Source organism: Maylandia zebra, linkage group LG14 (genome assembly GCF_041146795.1).
Source record: "Maylandia zebra isolate NMK-2024a linkage group LG14, Mzebra_GT3a, whole genome shotgun sequence".
Lineage (NCBI taxonomy): Eukaryota > Metazoa > Chordata > Actinopteri > Cichliformes > Cichlidae > Maylandia > Maylandia zebra.
This window is the reverse complement of record NC_135180.1, coordinates 25,396,237-25,424,125: the sequence shown is the minus strand read 5'-3', so window position 1 is coordinate 25,424,125 and position 27,889 is coordinate 25,396,237. Positions and strand designations below refer to the sequence as shown.

At 39.5% G+C, this 27,889-nt stretch overlaps 1 protein-coding gene across 1 annotated transcript; it reads left to right on the top strand.

Annotated features, from left to right (window-relative positions):
- The first annotated feature begins 16,372 nt into the window (after positions 1 to 16,372).
- LOC101464373 (putative G-protein coupled receptor 149) lies at positions 16,373 to 27,688 on the top strand. Its single transcript, XM_004543550.3, has 5 exons — positions 16,373 to 17,463; positions 18,936 to 19,116; positions 19,275 to 19,777; positions 24,537 to 24,680; positions 25,472 to 27,688. The coding sequence occupies exons 1-5, from the start codon at positions 16,480 to 16,482 to the stop codon at positions 25,982 to 25,984; spliced, it is 2,325 nt and encodes a 774-aa protein (XP_004543607.3). The 5' UTR covers positions 16,373 to 16,479; the 3' UTR covers positions 25,985 to 27,688.
- The last annotated feature ends 201 nt before the right edge of the window (positions 27,689 to 27,889 follow it).

The following is a 27,889-nucleotide window of genomic DNA, read 5'->3' as shown; positions in this document are numbered from 1 at the left end:
CATACAGCAGAGGAAATAATTATTTGATCCCCTGCTGCCTTTTTAGGTTTTCTCACTTACAAAGAAATGAACAGTCTCTAATTTTTCATGGTAGCATCATTTTAGTGGAAAGAGACAGAAAATCATCAAAATATATAGAAAAAAACACATTACATAAACATTAGAAATTGATTTGCATGTTATCTAATGAAATAAGTATTTGATCTCCCAAAAAACATGATTTGTTAGTGTGATTGAGGTCTTGAGACTGGCTAGGCCACTCCATGACTTTAAAGTGTTTCTTCTTAAGCCACTTCTTTATTGCCTGGGCAGTATGTTTTGAAACCATGTCATGCTGGAAGACTTTGTGACTTTGCCACAGTTAATGTGGCAAAGTCACCCTGTACCCTTAGCAATATATATATATATATATATATATATATATATATATATATATATATATATATATATATATATATATATATATATCCAAAGACATGCAGCTTGTGGGGATAGGTTAATTGGATAATCCAAATTGCCACTAGGTGTGAATGTGTGAATGTGTGAATGAATGTGAATGCGAATGGTTGTCTGTCCCTGTGTGTTGGCTCTGTGACAGACTGGCGACCTGTCCAGAGCGTACCCCGCCTCTCGCCCTATGACAGCTGGGATAGGCTCCAGCGCCCCCCGTGACCCTGAAAAGGATAAGCGAATGGATGGATGGATGGATATATATATATATATGGCTAACCAACCGGACATAGTGGTGGTAGACAAACAGAAGAAGACGGCCGTAGTGATCGATGTAGCGGTTCCGAATGACAGCAATATCAGGAAGAAGGAACATGAGAAGCTGGAGAAATACCAAGGGCTCAGAGAAGAGCTCGAGAGGATGTGGAGGGTGAAGGTAATGGTGGTCCCCGTGGTAATCGGAGCACTAGGTGCGGTGACTCCCAAGCTAGGTGAGTGGCTCCAGCAGATCCCGGGAATAACATCGGAGATCTCTGTCCAGAAGAGCGCAGTCCTGGGAACAGCTAAGATACTGCGCAGGACCCTCAAGCTCCCAGGCCTCTGGTAGAGGACCCGAGCTTGAAGGATAAAACCGCCCGCAGGGGCGTGCTGGGTGTTATATATATATATATATATATATATATATATATATATATATATATATATATATATATATATATATATATATAACTGTGGGGATGGTGTTATTTGGGTCAAACTCTGCATTTGTTTTCCTCCAAACACGGTGAGTCAAGTTGATGCCAAAGGACTCGATTTGGGTTTCATTTGACCACAGCACTTTCTTCCAAGCCTTATCTGAATAATTTAGATGTTCACTGGCAAACTTAAGACAAAACTATTTGATTCACAAAGCTTGACTTAATAAATTGTGCAAAAATGATCAGTATTTTTTCAGGTTTGGGCATACGCATTTGTAAAATTGTTTTAATGTGTGGTCAGATTACTTCTTATTATGTACACATTTGCAACCCTTTTGGTGCAAATTTCTTTCCATAATTAAAAGAGTGGAAGAAAGTGAGCCTTTAAAGCTGTGTGCATTTGTTAAGCTGTGCTGAGATTTATTATCTGTTTAGTTTAGTTTAGTTTAGTTTAGTTTAGTTTAGTTTAGTTTAGTTTAGTTTAGTTTAGTTTAGTTTAGTTTAGTGTGGAAGTAGTCAGTAAGAAAACAAAAAAACAAATGCACCAAAATAGTAGTAGTAGTAGCAACAACAACTTGTAACAAGTGTAGTCACAGGTAGGTGGTGCAGGAGAAGTACAGGAGGAAGGACAGGAGTCCCACCAGAGTGTTCTGTATTTCCAGTTTGCTGTACTGACTCTACTGCTGAGGTGATAAACTCTTATCATTTAAATTAATGAAAACTGTGTTTTTTGTGCCGAGTTGCATCAATCTGAATTTTATGACTTGATAATATATGTGTTTTACCTCTTTCTTGAATTTCCTTCATTGGGGCCCCCAAAAACAGGCCACATGCTTCTACTGTTCAGAACCTCCCTCACTCCAGCCCAGAGGGAGAAGGACATATATACTTACCCCATCATAATGTCATAAGAAAATCTTCATAATTTGGCTATAAATGTCCTTTTCCTGCCTAGAAGCACCACTTGGACTTGGCTTGTAGCTCAGTGACAGACTCAATACTTCACATTTAACAAGCTACAGACTCTCCAAAGGGGAGCTGTTATGTCACACCAGTTCAATACATGTCAACCAGCAGTTCTAAACTGATGCTGCTGTTACTTTTCTTCACCTGCTTTTCCAGTAGGCCAGTAACTTCTCTTAGAATCTCAGGTCCAGAACTGTGGCTGGGCAGGTGTTTCACATCAGCCCCACATGTCCTTGTTTACTCAATTTTTCACTCTCATATATTAACAGCTATGCACACACACACACACACACACACACACACACACACACACACACACATACACACACATACACACAAAGACACACACACCTACACACAGAAAGTTGTCCCTCCAAAAGCTCTCACTTGCTGACAGCTGGAGGTTGAAGAGGTCAAGTTGATTGCTGCTACACAGCTTTGATCTCAGACTTAGTGTGATCACTTCCCAGACTGAGGTCTACTGGTTCAGTACAGTATGTGTTTCTCTTTGAATTCCAGTGTGCAAGGGATAAAGCCACTCTGCTATGAAGAGGTATCCAGTTTTTATGACTAATTGGCTTCAAATACGGGCTTATCCAGCCATATTTTTGACTCTTGTTTGTAATTATTTTCTATAAGATGCATCAAAGAAACAAATATGCATATCATTAATTGGCACTATTTTTTGGTTAAATGCATATAAATATATAAATGCATCTCTGTGTGTTGCTCATGAGTGTATTTTCCTGAGTTGGTCTGAATTGGTTATGCATGACCCAGAAGAATTATCTAATAGTGCTCATCAGTCATGGCCATTTAGCATGCCTGCTCCTGAGTGTGTTCCACCCTCTGGCACCTCTGTTCCAAGCTTTCAGAAGTGATAAACCCTTTCACTGTGTCCACCACTGAACAATTTGTCTTACTACACAAATGATCTGACAGAGGTTGGTCCACAAGCATGAGTGACTTGGACCTGAACAGCTTGTCTCAAAGAATTAACTACAATTAGTAAAAGAAATACCAAGGAGCAGTTCTGAATTAAATGATCTTAACTGGCAATCTTGAAGATTTGTATTAAAATAAAGGTCTGTTAAGTAAGATGATAGTTATACTTTTTTTTCAGATGATAGTTATACATGAAGTACTATAAATTGGTTGTCTTCAGATATAAACAGGATAATTGCTGTTATATTACTGCAAAATGTAAATTGTGTTTTGAGGCCCAGCTGCGAGGTAGTTAGCACCACTGAGTCACAGCGAGATCAAAACCAGACTGGGGCTTTTCTGTGTGGAGTTTGCATGTTTTCCCCATGTCTGTGTGGGTTCTCTAAAGATACTCCAGTTCCTTCCCACAGTCTAAAAACTGGTTAGGTTAATTGGTGATTCTACATGTCTACACCACACTCCCTGCTGGTGGCTGATGCCCTCAGACGTTGGTGTGTTGGTGGTTCTTGGTGTCTGGGGCTTGGCGCTCACGTATGTACCGGCTCACTCCTGGTGGCCGATTGGCAGGGCCTGGCGCCTGTGGCCCGGCTGGGCCCCTTCCGGGGGGTGGGGTGCCCTCAGGCCTCTGGCCTCTGGGCCTGAGGCCCGGTCCTCTCTGGCACAGCTGGCTGCTGGCAGAGCCCACGGGCACGTCACTGCAATCCCCTCTGGCTTCTGCTCCGTAGCTGCTGGGTGACCTCTCGTTTGGGGCTCTCCTCAGCTCTTCCCAGGAGGGTGGCACGGTTGCCCCTTTAGTGGTCCTCCTCGGGTCCTCGTACTCTGGGATCTCTGAATGTCTGGGGCCTGGATCTCCTCCATACCTGCTTCATGCCCTGGGGGACGGGGCTATGGCTCTCCACACTCCCTAGCAGATCGTTACATGGAGAAACCTTTTGAATACAAGCGTGCTGATCCACACAGGTGTGCACACAGGTGTTCACAGACACAAACTACACCTTCGTTGGCTGCACATTGCAGCCAAGGAACCTCAAAGCACATTGTGCGCTGTCGATCTTGCGTGCTGCACAATAACATGTAATATTTAGTATCTACTGTTATCTACTGTTAGCTAGTGTATTGTGATGGTGTTTTATTTATTATGTTGCTCTTTTTTGTTTGTTTTCTCTTCTGTTTTTTTTTATCTTCATACAGGTGATCCAGGTGTTTTGTTTGTTTTTCTTTTTTTTCTTCCCCCCTTTCTCACCATCTCTTCTCCCCTCTATTTTTCTTTCTCTCCCCCTCTTTCATTGTCTGTCCCGTCTGTAACAACCGAAAATCTAATAAAATAAACACATAATTATAATAAAGGTCAGTCAAATTAACCAATATGGCAAGGCCATGATGATCCACTTGGTAAAGTAATTCCGCTTGGCATCTTTCTTGGCCTTCAGACAACAATTCTGATGGCTAAAGATCCAAACGGGACAGGCAAAAAATTGGTGATTCTAAATGGACCGTAAGTGTGAGTTTGAATGGTTGTCTCTGTGTGTTAGCCCTGCCATAGGCTGGTGACCTATCCCCCCACGAACCTCCTTCAATCCTCAACCGCTTTAGAAAATGGAGGGATCAATATTTCCTCCTGCTGCAACTTCACAGTGAAACATTTAACTGGCAAATTACAAGTTGTATTTTATTATGAAGCAGTAACACACAGTCACATGAAATGCAATATTTTATTAGTCTTTTTAGGACTTACCTTTATTGGTCAGTGCTAAATGTATATACAAAAAGGACATCATTCATTTTCAGTTTAGAATACTGCACAGATTAATAGCACAAGAAGGAGCAGCCACAATGGACTATAGGTGACAGGCTGCGCACCACCAACTTCTCAGCAAGGTAACTACTGTGTCCTTTCACTGTGCTCTGCTGTTTGCAGACTCAAACCATGTGCAGCATTAAATCAGATCAGACTTGCTCACAGAATGATGGAGAAAGCTCGATTTATTGCCTGACTTCTTTATCAAAACAACAATAGTTTGCTTTTCTGGTCCCAGCACTCTGTCACACGCAGTATTAAAGTGCATTTGGAGTTACCACTAGTAACTACGGGTGTCACCAAATCAACCAGGACTGAAATCTTTGAGATTGCCGCTTAAATTACAAACAGAATGGTTTGCACTGAGATCGGCTCCAGGGAAAATACAAAAATTGAAGCGTTAATTTTGAAAGAGTTTGGAAAGACTTTATAAGGAGTTCAAGTCAAGTCAAAAATTGTAAGAAAAAACAAAACAAAAACAAAACAAACACAAAGCACTTATTTAACATACAGGCACTGTGAAAGTTCCTGTTACATCCTGACTCATTTCATTACCAGTGTTTTTCCAAGTCAATAATGCTGTCATAAGTAATTATGGTTCTTTCTTCTGAGAAGGCTCTTAGTCAGTCTACTCCTAAAATGGGACAAAGGCGTGCTTTTATGCAATAATCCCTTGACTGAGCCATAACGGAACAGTATCTATACTTCTGTCTTCTGCTCTCACGGATTACTGATTTTTCAAAAAGCTTCAAGTACAAGTGTGATATCCATTCACATCGCACACTTCACTAAATCCAATATCACTCCATGTATAGGATGTTATCTTTAGGGTAGCAATGACTTGATTTCCACACAGATTATATTCTTTTGTGCCTTTTATATTCATTCTGTCATCACACCACATGTTCCAGCAGGAATCAAGACTTGACAAAATGTGGGGACATAACAATGCAGGTACAGTGGGATTTATCCTAATCCAGACACTGAAAAGAGATTTCACTGAATACACCTCCTGATCAAAATGTAAGACATGTCTAGACCAGTTCCAAAACAGTTTTTTTCATTCATTGGGAATCAGCAGGAATCGTAGAGTTAATTGTGTGGTATCTGGGTTGGAGCTGTGTGACTAACCACTCTACTATGTGCCAAGCTTCCTCGTGAGTAGCAGCATTGCTGCATGCTGTCACCTCTTACAGTGTGCCATTTTCTGTGAGCGGACATTGTATGTTTTCAAGCAATATTTGTCTTAACACTCTAACATGATCTGTCGACCACCACCGAAATTCCTACGCTTCTATTTGGGTTTACTTTGTTTCCTCACCCTCGCTTGTTTTCCCCTCTGTCTGAAATCCTCTGACAGGAAATGTTTTACTTCACTTTGAAGAGTCAGCAGAGACACAGAAAAAGCATCTATCTCTCCTCTTGGACTTTTCAGGGGGCTACTCCTGTTTGAGTTTTCCATCTTCTTTGGCAAAATGTGAGCATACTGATTGGCAGTGAAAATTATGCAACAGCTAAGGTCAAGTAAGCATGAAGGTGAAGTACACAGCGGGCTACAAAGAGAGACTAGTTAACACCAGCCACTGAGTGTTGTGTCTGCTGTTTCACAAGTTTCTGGTTGATCTGAAATCGGCTTTGGCACTTTATGCAAACCCACTGCCCTCTAATGTTCTGTAATGAAAGCACAGCAATGTTTTATTCCTAGCTGTAACCCCCTGTGGTGAAGCATATTTGTTATTTTTAGTGATGTTCAAGAGAAAGGCTTTTTTTTATTCTACTCCAGCCAAATTTTTCAAACTGTTCATCTCTGTCTGAGATGAGCACTGGATTGGAAACACCAAGATTGAAAACACACTTCCCAAGATAAGATCTGCTGCCAGTTAACTTGTTGGGGAGTCGCTACCCGTCCACAGTGTTTTGAAGTGCGCTCCAGTTTGATAGCGTGGCTGCTTGAAAGGTTTTTAAAAGTTTGCCCAGCCATGCTTGTCAGCAGCACGGGGATGATAGCCAAGCTAGTGCATAGATGTCAGTCAAGGAAACCTTTCGGATTTGAGCTCAGTCCCTTATGATCTGTTTGTTTTCTATAATTGAAGCATCTGCCTCTCAAGTTGAAATGATTAGTGCCAAAATGTTTATTTAATAACCAATCATATTTCATCATTTACTTGTCATCACTCAACAGCTGATGTTTCTTTTTCTAAAATGAAAAGGAGTTCAAACAAGCTGGGGTATTCTAAAACGGTGCCAGATATATTGCAGTTTACTGAACTCCTGTGACAGTGAGGCATGTCTCTTTCCACTCTCTGTCTCTCTCTCTCTGGTTATTGCATCAGAAGAATGAATGAGAGCAAAGAAGCCCATAGGGAAAAAGAGGTACTAATGGGGCCTTAATGAAAATCTTTGGTCTGCTCATTAATGTTGAAGTACATACACACACACTACACACATGGATAGGGAAAGGAAGCGAGGCTCAGTGCTTGGGCACACATATGAAAACATGCATATGAAGACAGATGGGCTTGTCACATCACCTCCTTTATATGAGCTCCTTTTATCTTCTCTCCCTTCCATCTCTTTTGTATAATAAGAAATAAAACAAATAATAGTTTATCATCATCAGTTGATTTGCATAAATGATCAGACGTATTACTCCCCCGTTATCTCAGACACAAGCTGGGTTTTCTCTTGTTGTTGTTTTAGTAACTGATTCCATTAAGCCAGGCATGCTGGATGAATTCGTTATGCTGATTAGTGTGCTGCAGGTTGTTGAGATGGAGTATAGAGATCATGGAGAGAGATGGTCAAAGAAGCAAAAAGCTAATTTGACACATTTCTCCACAATCAGCTGCCTTGATGAGTTCTGTCTCTGCAGAACTACAGCACTGGCCCACCTGAGTGGCGCCAGAGTCCCCCCTCAGATTTGTCACCCCCTGCAGGGTGACAAATCTGCAAGAAAGGAATTGTGAGTGTAGAAGACAGATACAGTGTTATCTGTCTCTGGTTGTATTCATCTTACACTGGCTTTAGGCAAAGCTTTGGAAGCCTGGTTCCTCCTGAGTGATCCACTATTGGTTATGTTTGACTCTGACACAGCTGAGCCATTACACAGTGCAATAGGTCCATCTGGTGGCCAAATTAGAATCTTGACGTGACCTGTTCATGTCTGTTCATTTTGGCCATTAAGTGACGTTCCAGGTGTGTTTGCCATGTTGGTAATTGGGTAAAAACAATGCAATCCTTGTTATGTGCAAAAGTATGTTTTTTTTTTTTGTTTTTTTTTCTGTCTGTCCCATTTGGTTCTTTAGCCGTCAGAATTGTTGTCTGAAGACCAACAAGGATACCCAATGGATTTATTTTGCCAAATGGATCATCACGGCATTGCCGTATTGGTCCATTTGATCGACCCTTGTTTTTATTATTTATTTTATTTTATTTTCAGTTGTTACAGACGGGACAGACATGAGTGAGGGATAGGAAAGGGAGAAAGAAAGAGGAAGGAAAAGAAAAACAGAAGGGGAGAGGGACAGTGAGAAAGGGGAAAACAATCTCCTGGATCACCTGTTGAGAGAGAACGAAGAGAAAACAAGCAAAAAAAAAACAAAGCAACATACTAAACACAACACCATCGCATTAATCTAGCTAAGTGTAAACAGCAGTAAATACTAAATATTCAATGTTGTTGTGCAGCACGCAGGACAGACAGCGCACAATGTGCTTTGAAGTAGCAGCCAAGAAAGGTGTAATTTAAGTCTACGAGCAGTGAACGCCCGTGTGCACACCTGTGTGGATCAGCGCGCTTGTATTCAAATGGTTTCCACATGTAATGATCTGCAAGAGGATGTAGAGAGCCATAGCCCTGTCCCCCAGGGCATGAAGCAGGCATGGAGGAGATCCAGGCCCCAGACATCCAGAGGCCCCAGAGTGCGAGAGCCCAAGGAGGACCACTAAAGGGGCATCCGTGCCACCCTCATGGGAAGGGCTGAGGATCCCCAGACGAGGGGTCACCCAGTAGCCACCGAGCAGAAGCTAGAGGGGGCTGCACCGGCGTGCCCGCCAGCTCTGCCGGCAGCCAGCTGTGCCAGAGTGAACCGAGCCGTAGGCCCAGAGGCCGGAGGCCCGAGGGCACCCCACGCCCCGGAAGAGGCCTGACCGAGCAACAGGCGCCAGGCCCCGCCAAGTAGCCACCGGGAGTGAGCTGGTACATACGTGAGCGCCCAGCCCCGGACACCAAGAACCACCAAACATACGCAAAAGTATGTTCTAAAGTTTATCTTTTTGAGCAAAGTGGACTTTTTAGTAGAAGATCTGTTTTTCTAGCCACAGTAAAGTGCAGTCCAGGAAACAGAGTTTGAAATAATATTTCAGTAGGAATACAACATGAGAACAATCACACTGAAACCCAAACCGGCCCCTTAGAAAAAGCCAGGTCTACTTCTGGATTTTTTTCCTACTTTTACGTTTTCATATAGTCTCAGGACCCTTCAGACTGAGCTTCTGAACAAATTATGGTCCTGTTACCCAAATATGGGTAATCAGAATGGCTTACACATTCTGATTTGATGAGTTATTTGGTATTGCTTCCACATACAAAGTAATGGCAAGTAAGAAAAATAGACATTAATTAATTACTAGCCCATATTTCTTTTTTCCAGTGACAGCCTGCATTAGAAATCTTACAGCAGCTCTTAGGTTGGAAATTAAGTCAATAAATGACACAAAACATAGGAAACTGGTTATATATTCCATTAATATTTACTCTGTAACACACATATTCATATTGTTTATTAGCTAATACAGCCACACACTTTATTATCTATAGCTTTAATACAGAAAAGTAACAAAAACACATACAGAGACCACAATATCCATTATGATCCATGATCCCTGTAATTTAGTCATTGTTTAATAAAACATTTTGAACTTGTCATTTAAATGATTCCAGTCAGGATTCATTGAATGATTCATGAATTTAGTGGTTGTGACATTTCACAGTGATCCCCCTAAACAAACAAAGGCATTGTTCAGAGGAACATATGGGAAAGAGCATATACTTACAAATCTCAAAATAGGTGGCGAAGCAAAAAGCAAAGCCCCATTAGAGTATCCTTGAAAGGTGTTGGGATCTCATAATAGCCTCAGTTCTTCTTGTCAAGACTCTCCAAAACTCCAAAAGTGTACTGGAAGGATGAAGTTCCTCCTACTAAAATGTCTTTTCATTCACTATCATGGCAATAGTGATGGATAGCGATCTTTCAGACAAAATTACCTGTTGGTGTTTATCTCCCCTGAAACATGGATCATTTTCATTCTCATTATGCAATTTTATAATGAGTATGAAAGCATCTGAATGTGTTACATTTTCCCCCTCATTTAACCAGTTATCTGTTGCTTCCTTGTCAAAATATTAAAAAAAAACCACACAGTGTGGTTGCGCAGAGGTCTGTGGCTTATAAATAGCATGTTGTTTTTTACTGTTTTCATTTCTACCAGGTGCATTAAAATCATTCCAGCCCAACAAGGCATCGGCTTTTAAAAATGCAAATCAGCTTAATGTAGCACTGAACTTTATGGCTTTGAAAAACTTTTAATAATGCAAAAGGATTGTCTTCCTTACTTGGAAGGTGTTGCCTTCTTTAACCTTACCTCAGCCTAATTTCAATTTCAAGCATTTGTGTTAGGCAGTTATTTGTTTCTGTGGGTACTGTCACTGCCATATGTTGTCGCACTCATCGCAGCCAACAAAAGGAACCGTTATTACTAAAAGGTATACCACATTTTGTTTGGCTGATGGGGATGTGACCTCCACTTAAACCTCTATGAGTGCACCATTAGTCACTTTTGTAACTTGTTTGGGAAAGTAAAAAATTTATATTCAAACTCAGTCAATTAGTGCTGATGGAAACTGAGTACTGGTGCATATGTCCTTGCTTATGTGAGAGATAAATAAGGGAAACAGCACCGAACCAAACCTGCATATCGCTAAACTCCTGTCACCGTTTCCGTGGAAACAGGTGCAGAATTGTTTGTGGTCTGATAAGAATTTCTGATGGTCAACTTGGCTTGAGTTGAAATGGCACACACACAAAGTAGAAATGAGCTATTATGCACCTGACACCCCTAATGCTATTCAATCTCCCTAAAAAAAACACTTCATTTGTCTCAGGGTGGGTAATAAAATAATGTGCTTCACCATCTAACTACCACTGACATCCCCTGATCAGTAGTTCATTATGTAGTGCAACAAAAATCACAAGTAAGTGTTAATCAACACATTATTGTTTCAAAGCAAGCACACACTGCTTCACCTTTATAAGTATTATTGTAAATAATCCCTACATTTAAGCGCTTGAATAATTAATTATTAACTACACTGTATTATTACTTTGTTAAAAAAAAACAAAACTACAAAAGAAGAAGAAGAATCTGCTCACAAGTCTGCCTAATTTGTGATATATGACAACACTTAAACTGCGTGCAGATATAGATTCCTAACACATCTGCATACATTATTTCAGATCTCAGTCATTTACAGGTGCATACAGCAGAGAACCAAATGGACAATAAATGCACTTCCAGTTTCATTTGAATTTTGTCTGCACAATTTGAAAAGCATTCTGAAAAGATACTGACAAACTGACAAGCAGTGAATGTGCTGATTTATGTATTGATTTTAGGCATTTTTTTCAGCCTGCTTGCTTATTATAATAACCTTTAAAAGCCCACTTTAATAGAAGAGAGGGTCCTTGTCCTTCAGCCTGCTCACCATGCGCTTTTTCTGTTTTTCAACACTGCCTTTATTAAGTATAGATTCCAGTAAAAATAGAAAAAAAAAGTTACTGCAAAATCAAGGTGAAATTCAAAATACAAAGTTAATTTAACTGGGCACATTTTTTAGTATTTCCCATTTTCAGTGATAACATTTTAAAACATAGGGTTGACATTATTTACTTGAAGTTTAATCTATTATCAAAATTTTATGCACCTAAGTATATTTACTACAAAAAAAAAGAAAAAGAAAAGCCTTATCTTATTTAAATTTGGTAAATCACAGATTTGGGAATATATTTCTGGTGCGCGTCTGCACCATTTTCAGCATGGCTGTAAGTCCCATTATTTTCTGCAGCAGTTGAGCCTCTGCAATGGACACTAAATCACTTCCAGCATGTCAAAACATGACTTTTCAACTTGATTTAAATTTTTGAGATGTGGACTAAGTTGCACAAGGCAAATCTGGGAAAGGATCCAGACTTTGTTTCTGTGGCAAAACCTGTGTTTTCAGTGCACTCTGAGCTAGCAGGAAAGAGCAGTTCTGTTCGAAAAGAAAAAAAAAAAAGAGCAAATCATGCTCCCTATCTCGCTCTTTATTTGACTGGCTTTGAATATTCTTCAGCTGGGAAACACTGGAAATGTCTTGGCCGTAGCTGGAGATCCTGGTCTCATCACATTTTGTTGAGTTGAGTTTCTCTGCACAAGTTTGAGGCATCATAGCCTGAAAATTGTTAAGCCATCTAAATTGGACAAACAGGGAGTGGTCTAAAAAAATGCAGTGATCCTGGAAACTATCTTACATACCTGAATGAAAATTCAGTCAATTTTACAATTGGTGAAATTAGTTTGGATTTGTGGATCTGTTCACAGGATATTTGATCAAACACCCTATTGTGTGTGTGTGTGTGTATATATATATATATATATATATATATATATATATACACACACACACACACACACACACACACACCTTACAGTTAATAGTATATGCATATACAAAAGATGTTGTATTCTTCAACCAACCTTAATCAATGTTTTCATTTAGCAGAAAACACCAGAGTCGACCAAGCAATCTCCCCAAGGCCAGATCGTCCAATGCTCAGAGAAACTGCAAAAAAACCCAGGAGCTACATCTTAGACTCCACAGGCCTAAGATAGTATGTTAAACGTTAAAGATTATAACAGTACACAGTAGACTTCTGGAACAATATCAGATGAGAGTTAGAGAAAGTGGCAATGTACGTGCAAAAACCAAACACAGCTCACCGGTATAAACACCTCATATCAACTGTCAGCACAGCTGAGGAGGGGGGATGACTTGGGCTTATTTTGCAGTCACAGAACCCAGACGTTTTCTAGTCATTGATTTAACCATGAACTCATGGCATCCTACAGTCAGATGTGAAGCCCTCTGTCTGACAGGTAAAGCTTAGATCAAATTGGCTCATGCAACAGGACAATGACTTTAGTTTAGACCTCAAGCTAACTGAATGCTGTCAGAGTAGTGTCAGAGCTGTGCATAAACAAAAGCCCACAAACCACAATGAACTGAGGCAATGTTGTGAATGTATGGAAGCAACTGCTTACTCCAACAACTATGAGAATGGTTTCTGCTCACTTACTGACATTAAGATATTTGTTCTCCTTTTAGTTCAGAGTTTACCACTAAAAACCTAATTGCACAAAACCATTTGATTCACTGTTGCACTTCTATGAAAACATTTTTAACACAGGTTTAATGTGTCTTTTAGACATTTCTACTCACTAATGCTGGACTAACTTGTTTGTACCATACAAGTTTTAATGATTACATTGGACATAATTTGGATCTCAAAGTCACTTTAATTCTAAAAACAGCATTTGAACAATGCCAACATGCACCAGTTGTATTTTACATGGTACACTCAGCAGAGAATTGAGTGTTGAGCAATTATAAATTCATGGCACTAACTATTCATCCTCCTCTGCTCATTAAATTTAAAGCTCTCTCTTTTATGCAAATATAATCTTCCATCCTGTTTCTGTCTCTATATCTCTGTGTCAAGTGCTGCTTCATTAATATTTGATGTGACTTAGGATAATGATGCACTTAGACACTCTGTGTTTATATGTGTGTATGTGCATGTAGATGTGGGTACATTTGTGTTTAGAGAGAGGACGAGAGCTGCACTCCAGCAGCTCTACAGTTTAAAGTTACAAGCTGTGATGTACCACCAGAGGCCAGTAAGCAACAGAGGATTGTTAGTTTTATATTTGTACACGTATTCATGTATATGATGCAATGCAGTACATCATTTATGAATTTGAAGGGCATTTGAACAGTATATTACAATCATCAATCATCGATTAGCTGTTTCCTTTTCATGGTCCCGATGAACTACACCAAGGTTTTACTTCAAAGTATTCCCATGGTTTTGGTTTCATATCAAAGCCAATATTACAGTAAATGGATTTATTAGATGTGGTAATATGGCTGTAATTCTCAAATGAAGCTCTTTATTAGTTTGAATCTAATTTTATTTTCCTTCATGGGACGTCATTAATTGGTGGACACACCAATAAAAATGTCAGATGTTACAAAGCACACGTTCCATGTTAACACAAGGAGAATGCTAGCCATAGCAAGCCTCATTTGAAAGATTTAAATGAGGTGCAACAACACACAATCCAATAAGAATAAAATTCATGTTAGAGTCTATGCAGATTTGCTCAGTGTAAACTCTTATTACCCTCATAGTGCAGCATGCATGTGTGTCAGTCTGCAGATGGAGGAAGTTCTTTTATCATGTAGCTAGAAAACAATGATAAGCTAGTTGTGGTTGTGCTGGGAATTTGCAATAAATGTTTCATCACCCAAGCATGAATTTGTATATATGTATTACAATGACCTTGAATTTAACTGTGATTGTATAAATGACTTTTTTTAACTTCTTTTTTAAGACTTAAAATGTGGAGTCTATGATAGCCATTTATTCATTTATTTATTCAAAACTGAGCTACATCAAAACTTGTAGTTCAAACACACTCACTGTGTTTGCTCTGATTAACATTTATTTTATAACTTTTAATAGGACGTACTGTGTTGTTCTGCCCTGTAATCGACACTAACATGAGGATTTTAATAACTTACTCAAAACTGTATACACCTACTGTTAAATATTCTGTTGTGGTAAATAATTTTCAGCCGTGTATTTCTTCTGTTCAACCTCCGCATCGAACTGACTTGAATTAAAATGTACTTTAGGTCTTTGTTCCATCAACAGATAATGAAAGTGTGTTCGTTTTTCTAACAGATCATGTGACCCTGCATTTACTCTGTTCCTCATCGATGCACTTTTGCACAGTGTTTCTGAATTTATTTTACAGAGCTGCACACTTACCTTGCGCTCACATGAACAAACCACTGCATGCAGTACACACAGAGAGATAGATACACATAAAGTAGGTCACCTTGATGTGTGAGGCTGTGCTCAGCTGGTATATTTGTGTGGGTTTGTGTGTATTTGTGTTTTAGTGTTTATGTACCCTTGTGGATTGTGTTTTTGTCCTTTTACATTCCCCTCTGTGTCCTCCTGCCCCCCGAGAGAGTTGAGTCATTAGAATAGCTGGAAGTCACTTAGCCCAGACTATAATTTAATTACAGGACCTGAAGTCAGATGCACTTACACTCAGGAGCATCCACAGATAATGATATCATACAGTGAGTAAGAACATGAGGAGTGTAAATAAATGAGCCTGAGCTGACATCATACATCTCTGTGCATATTTGCACAAAGGGCATAAGACCAAAAAGCTATCAACAATGATAACAAAGCACAACACAGGAGGTGTGATCTCTTTTTCTTGAAAAAACAAAAGTAAATGAACATTCATAATATTCTTTATCACAATATTCTCTGAAAGAAAATACATCATGTAGTAGCTCTCTGTAACACAGCTTCCTTTTACAGATAAGGGTAATTTATTTCTATAACCTTCAGAACCTTTGCCACACTTTTTTTCATCTTACTTTACGAGTACTTTTCAAATCTAAGGACATGGGATCATATACAAACAGCCATGTAAGCACTTACAGTAAACTGGCCTTACTCTGTTTCGAGAGAGCATCCACCCCACATGATTCCCTTATTATTTTAGCCCTGGCATTTAGTTTCCTGACTCCATTAAGCAAAAAAAAAAAAAAAAAAAGGCGCGGGTGGGGGGTTTGAAAACAAAGCAATGAAAACCAATCTGCTGAAAATGGCTCGCACAGCCCGTGTAGATGGATTTCAAATGGAATTATTCAGTAAGTGATGGCTCCACCATTACACATAAACAAAAATCTGAATTGTCCAAAAATAAAAAAAATAAATACATGAATAAGACCCTCTACTTTTTATCATTTGCATTAAATTCTGTCAAAGGGCTTGTTCAGACAGGGGTGATTATTGGAATGTCTCGTCAAATGAGTCGAGCCATGACACAAATAAAAATACACCCTGATGAATCGAACCGGTCCTACACGGATATAGAACCGGTTGTAGTAGTATGCTGCGTTTGGCTCAACCCTCCAGTGACTGCCGTGAAAGTAACCACTGATGACGACAGCGCGTAAATCAGCAGCTGGAAACGAGAGGCACTCTGGCTGCGCCGTTTGAACGGTGGACACAGGTGCCTCCCGACACAACCTCACCAGCTCCACATCCAAGAGACTGGAAAGCGTCTGCACACGTTCTCAGTTGGATGGTGATTTTTTTTTAAAAAAAAGCATGAGCCGAATGCTGTGCTGTTCTCGCGTCGTTCCAGCCTGGTGAACTTTACAAGCTAATGAGTCAAATTTGAACACTTAAAAGTGCCAAAAGAGGCAGAACAATGAATTCACTGGAGATGTCTACGACGTATCAGAGCTCCCCAGCGCCTAACCAAAGCTACCTTCCAACTGCCACCTACGACACGCCAGACCCCTCCGGGATGGAGAGGCAAATCCGCCTGCTGCTTTTCGGTTTGTGCGTAACCATCGCCGCTGTAACGTTAGTTGGAGGTGTGTATTCGCTGCTGTCTGTCCTCCGGATGAGGAAAAAAACCTCCCTGTGTGTCATTGTGGCTTCCATGTCGGTGGACGACCTGCTCAGTTTGGTCCCACTCGCTTTATTCATGCTCCTTCAGTGGGAAGCAAATGGAGGTGAAGGGTCGGGCAGCCTGTGCACTTTATCTGGACTTCTGTACGTGTTCCAAGGTGTTTCGAGCAATATGAAGGCTTGCCTTATAGCAGCCTACACTTTTTATGTCACCAAGAGATTCGGAGTGCTTCAGTCTGTGCGCCGGCCACTGAGAGTAATGTGGGCTATTGCCGGTGTGTGGGCGGTCAGCCTGGCCGTCAGTGTCCTACCTTTATGCGGATGGGGAAGCTTTACGCCGGCCTCTCTCGGGTGTTTCCCAGAGAGCGACAGTTTTTACATTTTGCTGCTCTTCTCTTTATATTTTCTGTGTTTTTGCGGCTTGTTATTTTTCTTTATCCCCCTCACTTACCAGCTGCTGTGCTCCAGGGAGCCCCAAAGGACTTTATTGTACCCCAGCTATCTAGAAATGGCAAGAGGACTGAGCGGGACCACTCCTCTCTGTGATCTGCAGTCCTTTTCCCGGGACAGCCTGAATAAAAGTTTCGGGGCGTACAACGAACTGAGTCCAAGTCCGTGCGGGACAGAGATCAGGGAGAAAGAGGACAGCAGTTTGTCCCCAGTGTCTGCCAGTGATCAAAGGACAGCTACTGTCGGGGATTCGCCTGTGGTGTTTGCACAAAAGCGCTTCTCCATGATCCTGGCGGTTGTCAGAGTTGTTTTATGGATGCCAATGATGGTAAGAAGCCTCATAAAAGCAAATGTCCCAGTAAATGGTGCCAAAAACAACACCATAATAACTTTTTAGCAAATGGCCTGCCAACCCATTGCTCTACTTGGCTTGGAGCCTTTTAGTTGTATTACCTTGAAATGAAATCATTTATTATTCATTTAGTTGGAATGCTATTCAGCGCTCTGTGTGTAGAAAATCTATGAAACTCCAACCGAAATCTAACACGAAACCGCCTCATAATTATAGAACAACCTCTGGACAACAAAATAAAACCTCAATATCTTACTTTAAAGTAAAATCACTTTAACCCAAGGTCTCTGTTTGGCTTTATATAGCTACACAGATTGTTTTGGTGATTTATTGCCGTAATCGGTGAGGTGAGCAGACCAATGGAAATTATCGTAAAGAGTTATATTGTATGTTTCTGGCCAAGGGTGACGTCAGCAGCCACCATCCGAGCAAATCCACGAAAGTGCTTAACAGCCAATTAGAGACTACCAGGGTCTCTGTGTGGCACGCGGTTGAAGAGTATCCCCTAATCAGATCACTGTTCTTGGTGGCGCATATGCTGTAAGCTGTAAGGGTTAATAATGTGGAGGGGAAATAAAGTGGAGTCGTTTAATAGAAGTGTTTTCTTCTCTTTTTACTTTCTCTGTCACTAAAAATGAATAAAATTCCTTATCTTGTTAAAGACTCCATCAGAAATCCTTCACAGTGAGGAGGACACATTGTGAATGATGTCAGAGATTGTGGAATTTATTAATATTAATAAATTATTTCAATTTAACTTCATGGTTTGCTGCCTGTCTTGTAAAACCTTGATATTTTTTAAAATACGTTTTTTTTAATGCATTTTTTGTATTTCACAAAATAATCTCCCTAAAAGGCTTTGAGAACAATTGTTTGCAAGTTTTATGTAAAGCCTTTAGGGCACTATTCACTGGGTTTGCTTTGTGAAATACATCCATGCTTTGCAACACCAAGTTCCTCTGTTACAAGAGTTGTTCTTGTTCAAAAAAAAAGAAAAAAGAAAGCAAAAGAATAAAGTGTAGGTGATAAATGCTGTGCAGCAGTGATGGACAAAGAGAATTGGCATTCCAAACTTGCAACCCTCTTAAATGAATAAAAACAAATGATGATTAATACGAAAATGTCAAGATATCGCCGGTCAGAAATACAGTAATTTCTGTTTTGTTTCTGTGGATTAGAATATTTTCATTGGTGTTGGTTTTGTTTTATTGTAGCTGTATTATTTGTAGCCATCTTTAAAATTGAGAATACTCAGGTGCAATGCTAAAGTGCCGCTGGCCCACTGGAATACGGAACATAGGAAAATTAAAATCAAGAAAGCCCAGTATGTGTGAAAGGTCTATGCAATTTATTTTCATTCATGTGTCTCCCTCCCACAACTTCCTCATGCATATTAAGTCAGAGACTCCTCAATGACTTAATTTCTCTCCTTTTTTCCCCCCTCACAGACTTTGGTACTAGTGCGCCACGCAATCAGTGCACGCAGCTCCTCCCTGGAGACTTTGAGCTTCTTTCTCACTCTGCTGGCGCCTGCGGTCACTCCGTTATTCATGCTTTCTGAGCGCTGGATCCACATGCCATGTGGCTGCTTCATTAACTGCAAACGGGAACCAACACCAGAACCCTCAGGTAGATGATGGCACAGCACAAATTAATTAACTGTGCACAACCAAATGTCTTTTTGCACAGTAAAAGCCAAAACAACTGTTCCCGTGTGGTACAGGGGGAAACAGTGATGATTTTGCAGGGTGAAGAAAATAAAATTTTCTCACTTTTCTTTCTCACAGTGATGAAAAGAAGATTTAAGTTCAACCTTTCCTTCCAACAAGGCTACGGAGTGTATAAGTTGTCACATGCCACCATGTCACATAACAGTCCTCCCATTGAGAAGCCTGCTTATCACAGCCTTTTTAACTGTGACTTCCCTAATGCCCGTCATGATGCGCTTCAAAGTGGTGCGCTCTCTAGGCTGGGGCCCAATTTTGATTTCAGCACCACGTGCCCAGTGGACAGCTCCTCTCATGCAGATCTTCTATTGGAAGCAGTGGCTGGTGGCGGGGAGGCACTGGCTGATTGTGCTCCACTTCCCCATGAGAACCATGGGAATGATGAGAAATTCTGCTGTGTCCCTTCATTGGCTTCTCATCACCGGGAACAGGATCATAGTCTCACTGACACGTCATCAGTGTTTGAGGGGCCTGAGAGGAGGCTTTCACATGAGGAGTGTCGGAAAATCGAGCTGACAGACTGGGAGTGGTGCAGGAGTAAATCCGAGAGAACGCCCAGACAGGTACACCAGCATTCAGTGTAACCAGTTTATTTGTTGGCTCTTGAACCATTAAATGAATCATTTGTGTCTGTCACTTTGTGGTTTATGGCTGGCATTAGGCAGTTTTTCCACACACTGCAACTCTATTGCTTTCATAAATTAATCAAAGAAACCTAGGCTTTACCATACAACGTGCAGTAACATAGTGTAGTGGTGATCATTTAAGAGTAATTAGTGTTTCGCGACCGTAAAACAGACACATTTTATAATCTCCCTTTGTGCATTTACATTTTGTTTGAAAGGAAATTAAAATTTTTTATTGTGGTCCACTTGTATAGAGACACAGGATGATAGACGATGGAATAGGGTGCAATATTTACACAGACAGTTTTTAAGGAAGTGTTTGACGAGAAAGGCTTACATACTGTTGGTTTGGATTTTTTTTTTCCACATCTAAAAATATGCCTCTTTATAATCAGGCTGACAGCCTTGGAACTGTGCGTGAGATTTAGATAAAATGCTTAAAATCCTCTCTCCTCTCCTCTCCTCTCCTCACATATTCTTATCTGTTCTGAGCTTTTATCACTTATAGAGCAATTGATCAAGTTACCGCACACCATTTTAGTAGCCAATGCCAGCCTGTCTTTCAAAACCAAATATACATCCACAAACTTAAAATTTATTATGTCTAGTGAATTTCTTTCACTAGAAATAAGTTGAAGTTGGAGGAATGTGCAGCTTTAAAATGCTTACAGTTTAAAGATCAGCATCAGTGAGATTCGTTGGATGTTAGCTCCTTCATATGTGTTTATGAATAAGTTGTGCAGGTTAAATATTTGAGTGAAAGTTGAATTTAAAAAACAAACAAACAAAAAAACTAACTTATTTCCAATTCATTCTGTAGTTCAAGTTTAATCAAACACACACATTGATTCAGTATATACTGTACAGTGGTGTTTCTATACCGGGACTCAAAGTTATCATTTATTCAGGTACTCAATATTTTACTCTATCCACTAGCAAAGTCAAAGACCACTAAAGCTTGAGACAGTTTGCTAGAGACCACTATCCACTAATCCATTTTAATCCATTTCTTTCTTTGTTGTTGACATCCTGTGTTCTTATAATACCAGAAGCTTAATTCTCTTTGTGTTTCGCTAGAGCCAACTGAATTGTTAAACAAGGACAAAGCAGTAAAGGCCTAATGATTAATGTATCCTGGCATTGGAGATAAACGACACAGATGAGAGAGCAGCCTCTCTTGTGAAACAGAGCAGCCACAAGCATTAACGTTGAAACCAAACTGTGACTATTAGAACAATAACACTATTAGATTTGATATAGGCTCATTCAGTAGACTGTGGATGTAAACAGACATGGAAACATACAGGCATGTACACACATGAACGCACGCTGTAGCTGTCTCTCCTTCTTTTTCTTTCTCTGCTCTACTTATAAGTTTGAAATGTTTCACTCTGAAAATCACCAGAGGGTGGAAAATCCATGGAGCATGCATCTACAGCTTGGTTTTGGCACTCACTTTGCATCATGTATAAGTCTAAGATGCTCACTGCTGGCGTGTGTGTTTGTGTGTGTATGTGTGTGTGCGTTTCCCTGCCCTACTTCTCAGTATACCAGTCTATATATATGTCTCTCTAGGCCTTAATCATTGATTGGGGTCTTTAAATGTGGAATCACGATTACAGTGCAGTTTACAAACAAAGATAAAAACACTGCCAAACAACAAAGAAAAATGAAGCCTTTTTTTCTGTATCCACCAACCATTATGTTCCTCAAACACATTTACAAAAGACATAAAGAAACACACACACAACGTGTTATTACTGTATAAATACAGAAAGCCAAACAACAGATGAAAGACAAGCCAAAATACTTTGTGATTTATAGTTCTTCCAAGCTGTGTTTTGTTCCGTGTTAGCAGACTAGATGTCATTACCCATCGTCTTTTCTCCTTACTGTCAGCCCATCTGGCCTTCGGGAGCCAGGGAAAGAGGTGGAATTAGAGCTTAAACACATCTTTACCCTCTCTGTGACATATCTGTTAGCAAGCACAGAGTCAGGGTCCACTTACAAGCCCTTTTCCCCAAGAGGAAATGGAGAACTAATGTGCATTAAGGTATGGAGGACTGAAACCAATTTACTCTAAAGAAAAAGATTGTCCAATGCAATGAAATATAGAGACTTAAAAAAATACTGACTTTGAATAAGTATGAAGTTGATACAATTTAAATAATAGATTACTGTACGTGTGTATGCTGACACTTCAATTAATGACACTTCAATTAATTAAAGGTGTGAAATAAGCAAATGAGTCATGCTGACAACCTGATGCTTTGCTGTCCTAATGTGTTTATCCTTATTTAGTGTATTTGAATACCAAGATTTTAATACCAACTAACCTTAAACACAAAGAACTACACAAGCGTATTAATTACTATTAATTAGTAATTGAGAATAACTTAATTACTGTTTACTTACTTGTTATTTAACTGTTCAGTTCATTACATTACACAAAATATCTTATTTAAACAATATATAACCTATTAACAGCAAGCCTTGGTATTCATCTAAAAAGGGAATGAAATATAGTGACACATCAAAAAATATCTCAGTATTAGTTAACTTCAGTACAGTATTTGTGCTCTTCAGTTGTCACCTGCTGTAAATTAAAAAGGAAAAAAAACGAACTGGATCTAACTTGTTACAGTAAAAGTTATTTACTGTTCCTTAGAAACAAATATTAGCTTTATGCCAATTTTTGGATCACAACATGTGCCTGGACATGTTAGCATCCATGTGCAGTGCTTAACAAATTTATTAGCTTTATTAGCCTAAAAAACAAGAAAACAGAAGCATCTTTCAGAAGCTTGTTTTTATACAAAACAATAACTGACTTCATTGGACGTAATTCATGTTCATTCAATTCATTTTTAAGAAAGTTAGGAATTAAGCAAGTACAACATTCCACCCCTAATATTTTTTTCTGTTTAGGAGTGCAAGTAAGTAACTTTAGTTTTTCATACTAAATAAAGTAATATTAATGTGTTTTACTATAATTTTCTCCCTTGGTGCATTTAAATAATATCTATATTTTGATTCAGTTTTATGCGCACTCACTACGCAAGTGATTGCACCATAACTCTGTTAGCAAATTTTTAAAAAAGTTATCATCACTGCAAAGGTCAGCACCACATTTAATGGTGATCCAGTAGTTTTGTTGCCATTTCCTTAATCACTGGGGTCAACATCAATTTGGCATAAAAAATCAGAACAGACTTACTGTCAGCAAATAAGGAAACAGTTCAAAGGATGTTAGAATACACTGACTGGGCGCTATACAAGTACAGGCCTTATTAGTATTCATTTTAAAATATCATCACATCTGCATTGGCAGAATTTGAAATTAGCTCCCTTAGTCCCTTAGCCCCCCTTTCCATTGCACCCTACACCCACTAGAAAAGCATGGTAATATGCACGGAAATATCTGACAACATTCACACGCAGGTGTAAGCCTTCTGTGTAGTCCCACCACTTCTTATTTTTTATGCAGACTTTTTTTTAACCTTATATAACTCATTCGATCTGCAAATAGCTTCAGCTGAACAAAGTCCTCTAGCACAAGTTAGATTTTCGTTGGACAGACCAAAAGAGGTGCAAAATGGTTATTGTGGATTTTTTTTTAAAGGCATTTTAAAAATAAAAGAAAAAATTAACTTGGAAAAGGAAAAGCCAGGTGATCCTTTGGGGAGCATGTTAAAATAGTATTTTATATGTAAGATGAAGAAAGGCATGTGAAAATATCCAGAAAGAAATCCATCCGTGTGCTTCCCACATGATGTGTTCTGAACATTATTTGATCTACGTGACAATGTGTTTTCAGCTCAGCTTTGCAGTCTTTGTCTCTCCCTCTATGTCTCTCTTCATTCACAATGAGGCAAACATAATGACAGGGAACCAGGCAGATTTGGGGGAGATTGCCAAGAGACTGGCATCTGCTTTGTTTCTGTTGTGCATCATAGTCACAATAAGATTATTATATTTAACTAAATAATTTAGAAGCTTAATTAGACCTGCCACAGGTCTCCCTACTTCTGTGCCACATGATGCTTCTATTTCCCTCTGCCATTAGTATGCACAGTCTCAAACATGTTTTCACAGAGGCTCACTTTGATCTACTCTCTGGCATCATAATCTCTACAAAAGCAGTGTAAATGTGTGACTGAAAAACATGAAATATGATTGAAAAAATGAAAATTAAACTAAAAATGTAGACTCATAATTAAAAGCAAGCTGATAAGCCGTTGGAGAAAATCTGCCTGATACTGTGCACTGAAACTTTGCTATTCGAATCTAATAACGGCCAAAAAAATATGTCAGTCATTATTTGTGTTTGTGTGTTTTTTCACTGAAAGGTCTGTTGGCCTCTACATGCATGAAGTCTTGACATCTCATTTTAACAGCCGAGTGCTGTTGTTAGGGCTCTACATGCAAGCCTCATTAATTCTTGGATAGAAATGACTGGTCAGCACATTCATCTTACTGCACTTGACATCAGGCACATAATGTAACTTCAGTTACTTTAAACAACAGGAATGAGATGGAAAATGAGTTGTAGTCACAGTGAAGTATTAGTTGCTTTGGATTTATTGTCAAGAATGAGCGGCCAAGGCGGAATTTAATAGCAGTTTGATTTTCAAATAAAGACGATGTGCTAAATTCTGACTGAATTTTTGTTCTTTTCTGTGTTTTTCCTGTGCAGCGATCATCAGGTGGTCTATCAATTCCCCTGTGCGCCTTTCAGGGAACTGTATCTTTACAAGCACCTACAGGGAAGACGCTGTCTCTCTCCACCTACGAGGTCAGCAGTGATGGTCGAAAGATCTCCCCGAACAATGCCAAAAAGGTAATGTCATCTCAGCACTCTCTTTGTTTAAACTCACGTTGGAAGACAGAATTTATTTCCTCCGTAGTATGGCATTGTGGGAAATGCTCTTTGCATTCGTACTGAGAATAAATACAAATATGAATCGCTTGCTTACTCCTTTGTTATGCTGTGATCATTGATCACTATAATTTACTTAAATGTGTTTGTTTGTGTTTAAATTAAAAGAAAGGGGTAAATTATGATTTAGTTCGCTTTAAAAATGTTGTTAGGTACATTTTTAAGCTTTGAAATCATTTTCCAGTCTGTAAGTAAATCTAGTCTGAAATTAAGCTAAGAGCTGCCTGGCTCTGGCATCATATTTAAGATTTATGCAAGGTAAATATTGTTTGTGAGATCAATTTTACTCTCTTATATAGCCATCAAGAGCGGCATAGTTTTAGCCATTTCTCTCACCATCAAAAACATTCTAGATTATTTATCCTGTCATGTGCTCCTGATTGCAACACAACTCACTTCTAGAATTAGCCCTATAAGACCTTGAATCAGTGAAATGTGGAAAAGGAAATTCCTAGTTATCAATAAATATAAAATATGTCCATATGCGCTATGTAACAAATAAAAAGAAACCATTTATTTTCATAAAATGACTAGCTTAAAAAAGTAGATTTAAAATTTCTTCAGGGAGTTCCACTGGGAAAAGATTAATGGAATAGAGTTTTAGAAATCAATTATAACATTGTGAGATATTTTTGTACGACATCAAGTACACTGTGGTCCAAAACAAAACATGAAATCTCTCTTCCCCTCAGGTGGAAGTTTATCGTTCGAAGTCAGTTGGCCATGAGCCCAGTGCAGACGAAACAGCATCCAGAGGCCAGGGTGGAGATGTGAACGCCAGCTGTGTAGGAATGGGGATGGAGATTGGAATGGAGATGGGAATTGGAGCTGGGGTTGGGGACACTAATGTCAAGATCCATCTTGAAGTTTTGGAAATTTGTGACAATGAAGAGGCAATGGACAGCGTCTCTATCATATCTAACATCAGTCAGTCCTCCACCCATGCCCGCTCGCCATCACTTCGTTACTCCCGAAGGGAGAACCGCTTTGTCTCCTGTGACCTGGGTGAGACTGCCTCTTACTCCCTGCTCATCCCCAGCAGTGGCACCACAGAAGCAGAGACCATAAATATCACTATACCTGACACTGTGGAGGCTCATCGGCAGAACAGCCGACGCCAGACACAGGAGAGCTCGGGGTATCATGAGGAGATACAGCTGCTCAATGAGGCCTATAGAAAGCAAGCTGGGGAGAGGGAAGAGTGACATACATACAGAATAATAATAGGGTGGCTCTCTGGTGGAGGTTGAAAAAGCACCTCAGACAGTAAAGGCTGTGAGACAAATTTCCTAATCATTCCACATTTACTTCTTTCTGATCACCGCTCTAACAGAGTTGACAGGTGACCCAAATAGAGGCTTAGCTGAAGACTGTAATAGTCTGTTTGCCTACTCTTGTACTTCCTCTTTAGCTAATATCAGGAGAGCACATTTACTGCCTATATGTAGAGTACACAGAGATATATTAGACTGTAAAATGATATATATTGTAAATCGAGTGGAATACAGACCTATGTCAAATAGACAGTAGAAGAGAATCAGTATTTTAGTAGTGTATCTGTATTCTTGCTTTCACCATATGCCAGTTTGTTATCACAGAAGAAGCAGGTAGAAGAAAAAATCACAGATGTAAAGGAGGAAAAAAGGACCAAGGTGTGATCACGTGTCTGACATGAAACAGCTCCAGTAGACTACGTCACTGGTGACTCAGCTGTGAGGCGAGGGGTCACCTGACCCATGTGTCTGACTCATCTGAGCATGTGTTGTGCATTTTAGTATCTGTGCCCATAGAGATGAGGGTATATGTTTGAGAGCATTGATCTGTGATGTCAGTTAACAAAAATCTTCACATGCTTACCGTGAAAAAAAATTTGTGTTTATTCTGCATATATTTCTTCAAATTGTGTTTCATTTTCACCCAGCTGCAATGTCTAAAATGTCTATCTGCTATCTAATTTGGGGCTGGGAGGGTAGGGTGGATCCACCATCACTGTTTAGGATGTAAAACAAGAAGAAGTGAAGCAAACATTTTTTTTTTGTTACTTCTTCAGAACAGTTTTCTGCCTTGCACATGTTTAGTGCAATTTAAATGAGTGACTGTGCATATTTCACCACAGCAGGCAGCATATGAATGTACATTCCAAAACCACTTCGGGGGATCATCTGTCTGACCGCTCGGTTTGCTTCCCATCCAATCGGTGAGCCACAGGGACCTCTTACTTTCTATCTAATACTGTACATGCATATATTCAGGACTGGAGTAAAATTTTCATAGATGGGACTGTGTAAATCAGTATTGTTTGACAGGGGTTAAGAATGTCTTTCTGAATCATATAAATCTTCATTCTCTCAGATGACATCATTCTTTATATGCACATATACATGTACTTGTGTGTAGAAAAAACAGTGAAACTGGTATTGAAGACTAATTTTAAAGTATATATGTATTTATGTTTGTTTTATGGTGATGTCTTCTATATGTTAACTGTTTGGTTTTTTGAACTTCAACACAGCCTTGGCACAGCAAGGACTTCATTTGCAAGCTTTTGAATTGTTCTTTAGGGAGTCCCAGCCATCAGCCTCAATGTCTCCCATCCTCCTGAAGACCGTTTTCATTAAAGATTCATACAAGAAAATTGCCTCCAACAGTAGTGCGATGCATTCCTAGTTCAAGCGCTCCTAGGCAAAATGAGAGTAAATACTGTGCAGGCATGTGAATTGTGATGAATGCAACACTGTATTTAATATCAACCATGTCAACTGTTAATGGTGCCAAAGGTTTTTAGCTGAGCAGTGCGCCATCTTTCCAGCTTAACAGCGTGGATGTGATTCCATTATGTGCTTGTTCTCATTGTTAAACTACAGCTCAGCTTCTGGTCCAGAATTTTCATAAATTCAGCAAGTAATTGTTATTTGTCTTGTTATTAAGAATTCTGAGTTGCACATCAGCTGCACCAGTATTTGCATGTTTATTCATTCATGTCAACCATCTGGAGCTATTTGGTAACACACCGTTTGGATTCAAATGGAATTATTTACCACAAATTAAAAGGCAAGTAAAGTGCAATAGTTAGCTACTTTGGAGAGTGACCTATATAATATGTAACATCA

Bases quoted from the DNA above. Each gene is read 5' to 3' on its own strand.
- LOC101464373 (XM_004543550.3), top strand. From the start codon at position 16,480: ATGAATTCACTGGAGATGTCTACGACGTATCAGAGCTCCCCAGCGCCT. The intron at 17,464-18,935 runs GTAAGAAGCCTC...CCCCCCTCACAG, and splicing joins TTTTATGGATGCCAATGATG to ACTTTGGTACTAGTGCGCCA. The intron at 24,681-25,471 runs GTAATGTCATCT...TCTTCCCCTCAG, and splicing joins CCCCGAACAATGCCAAAAAG to GTGGAAGTTTATCGTTCGAA.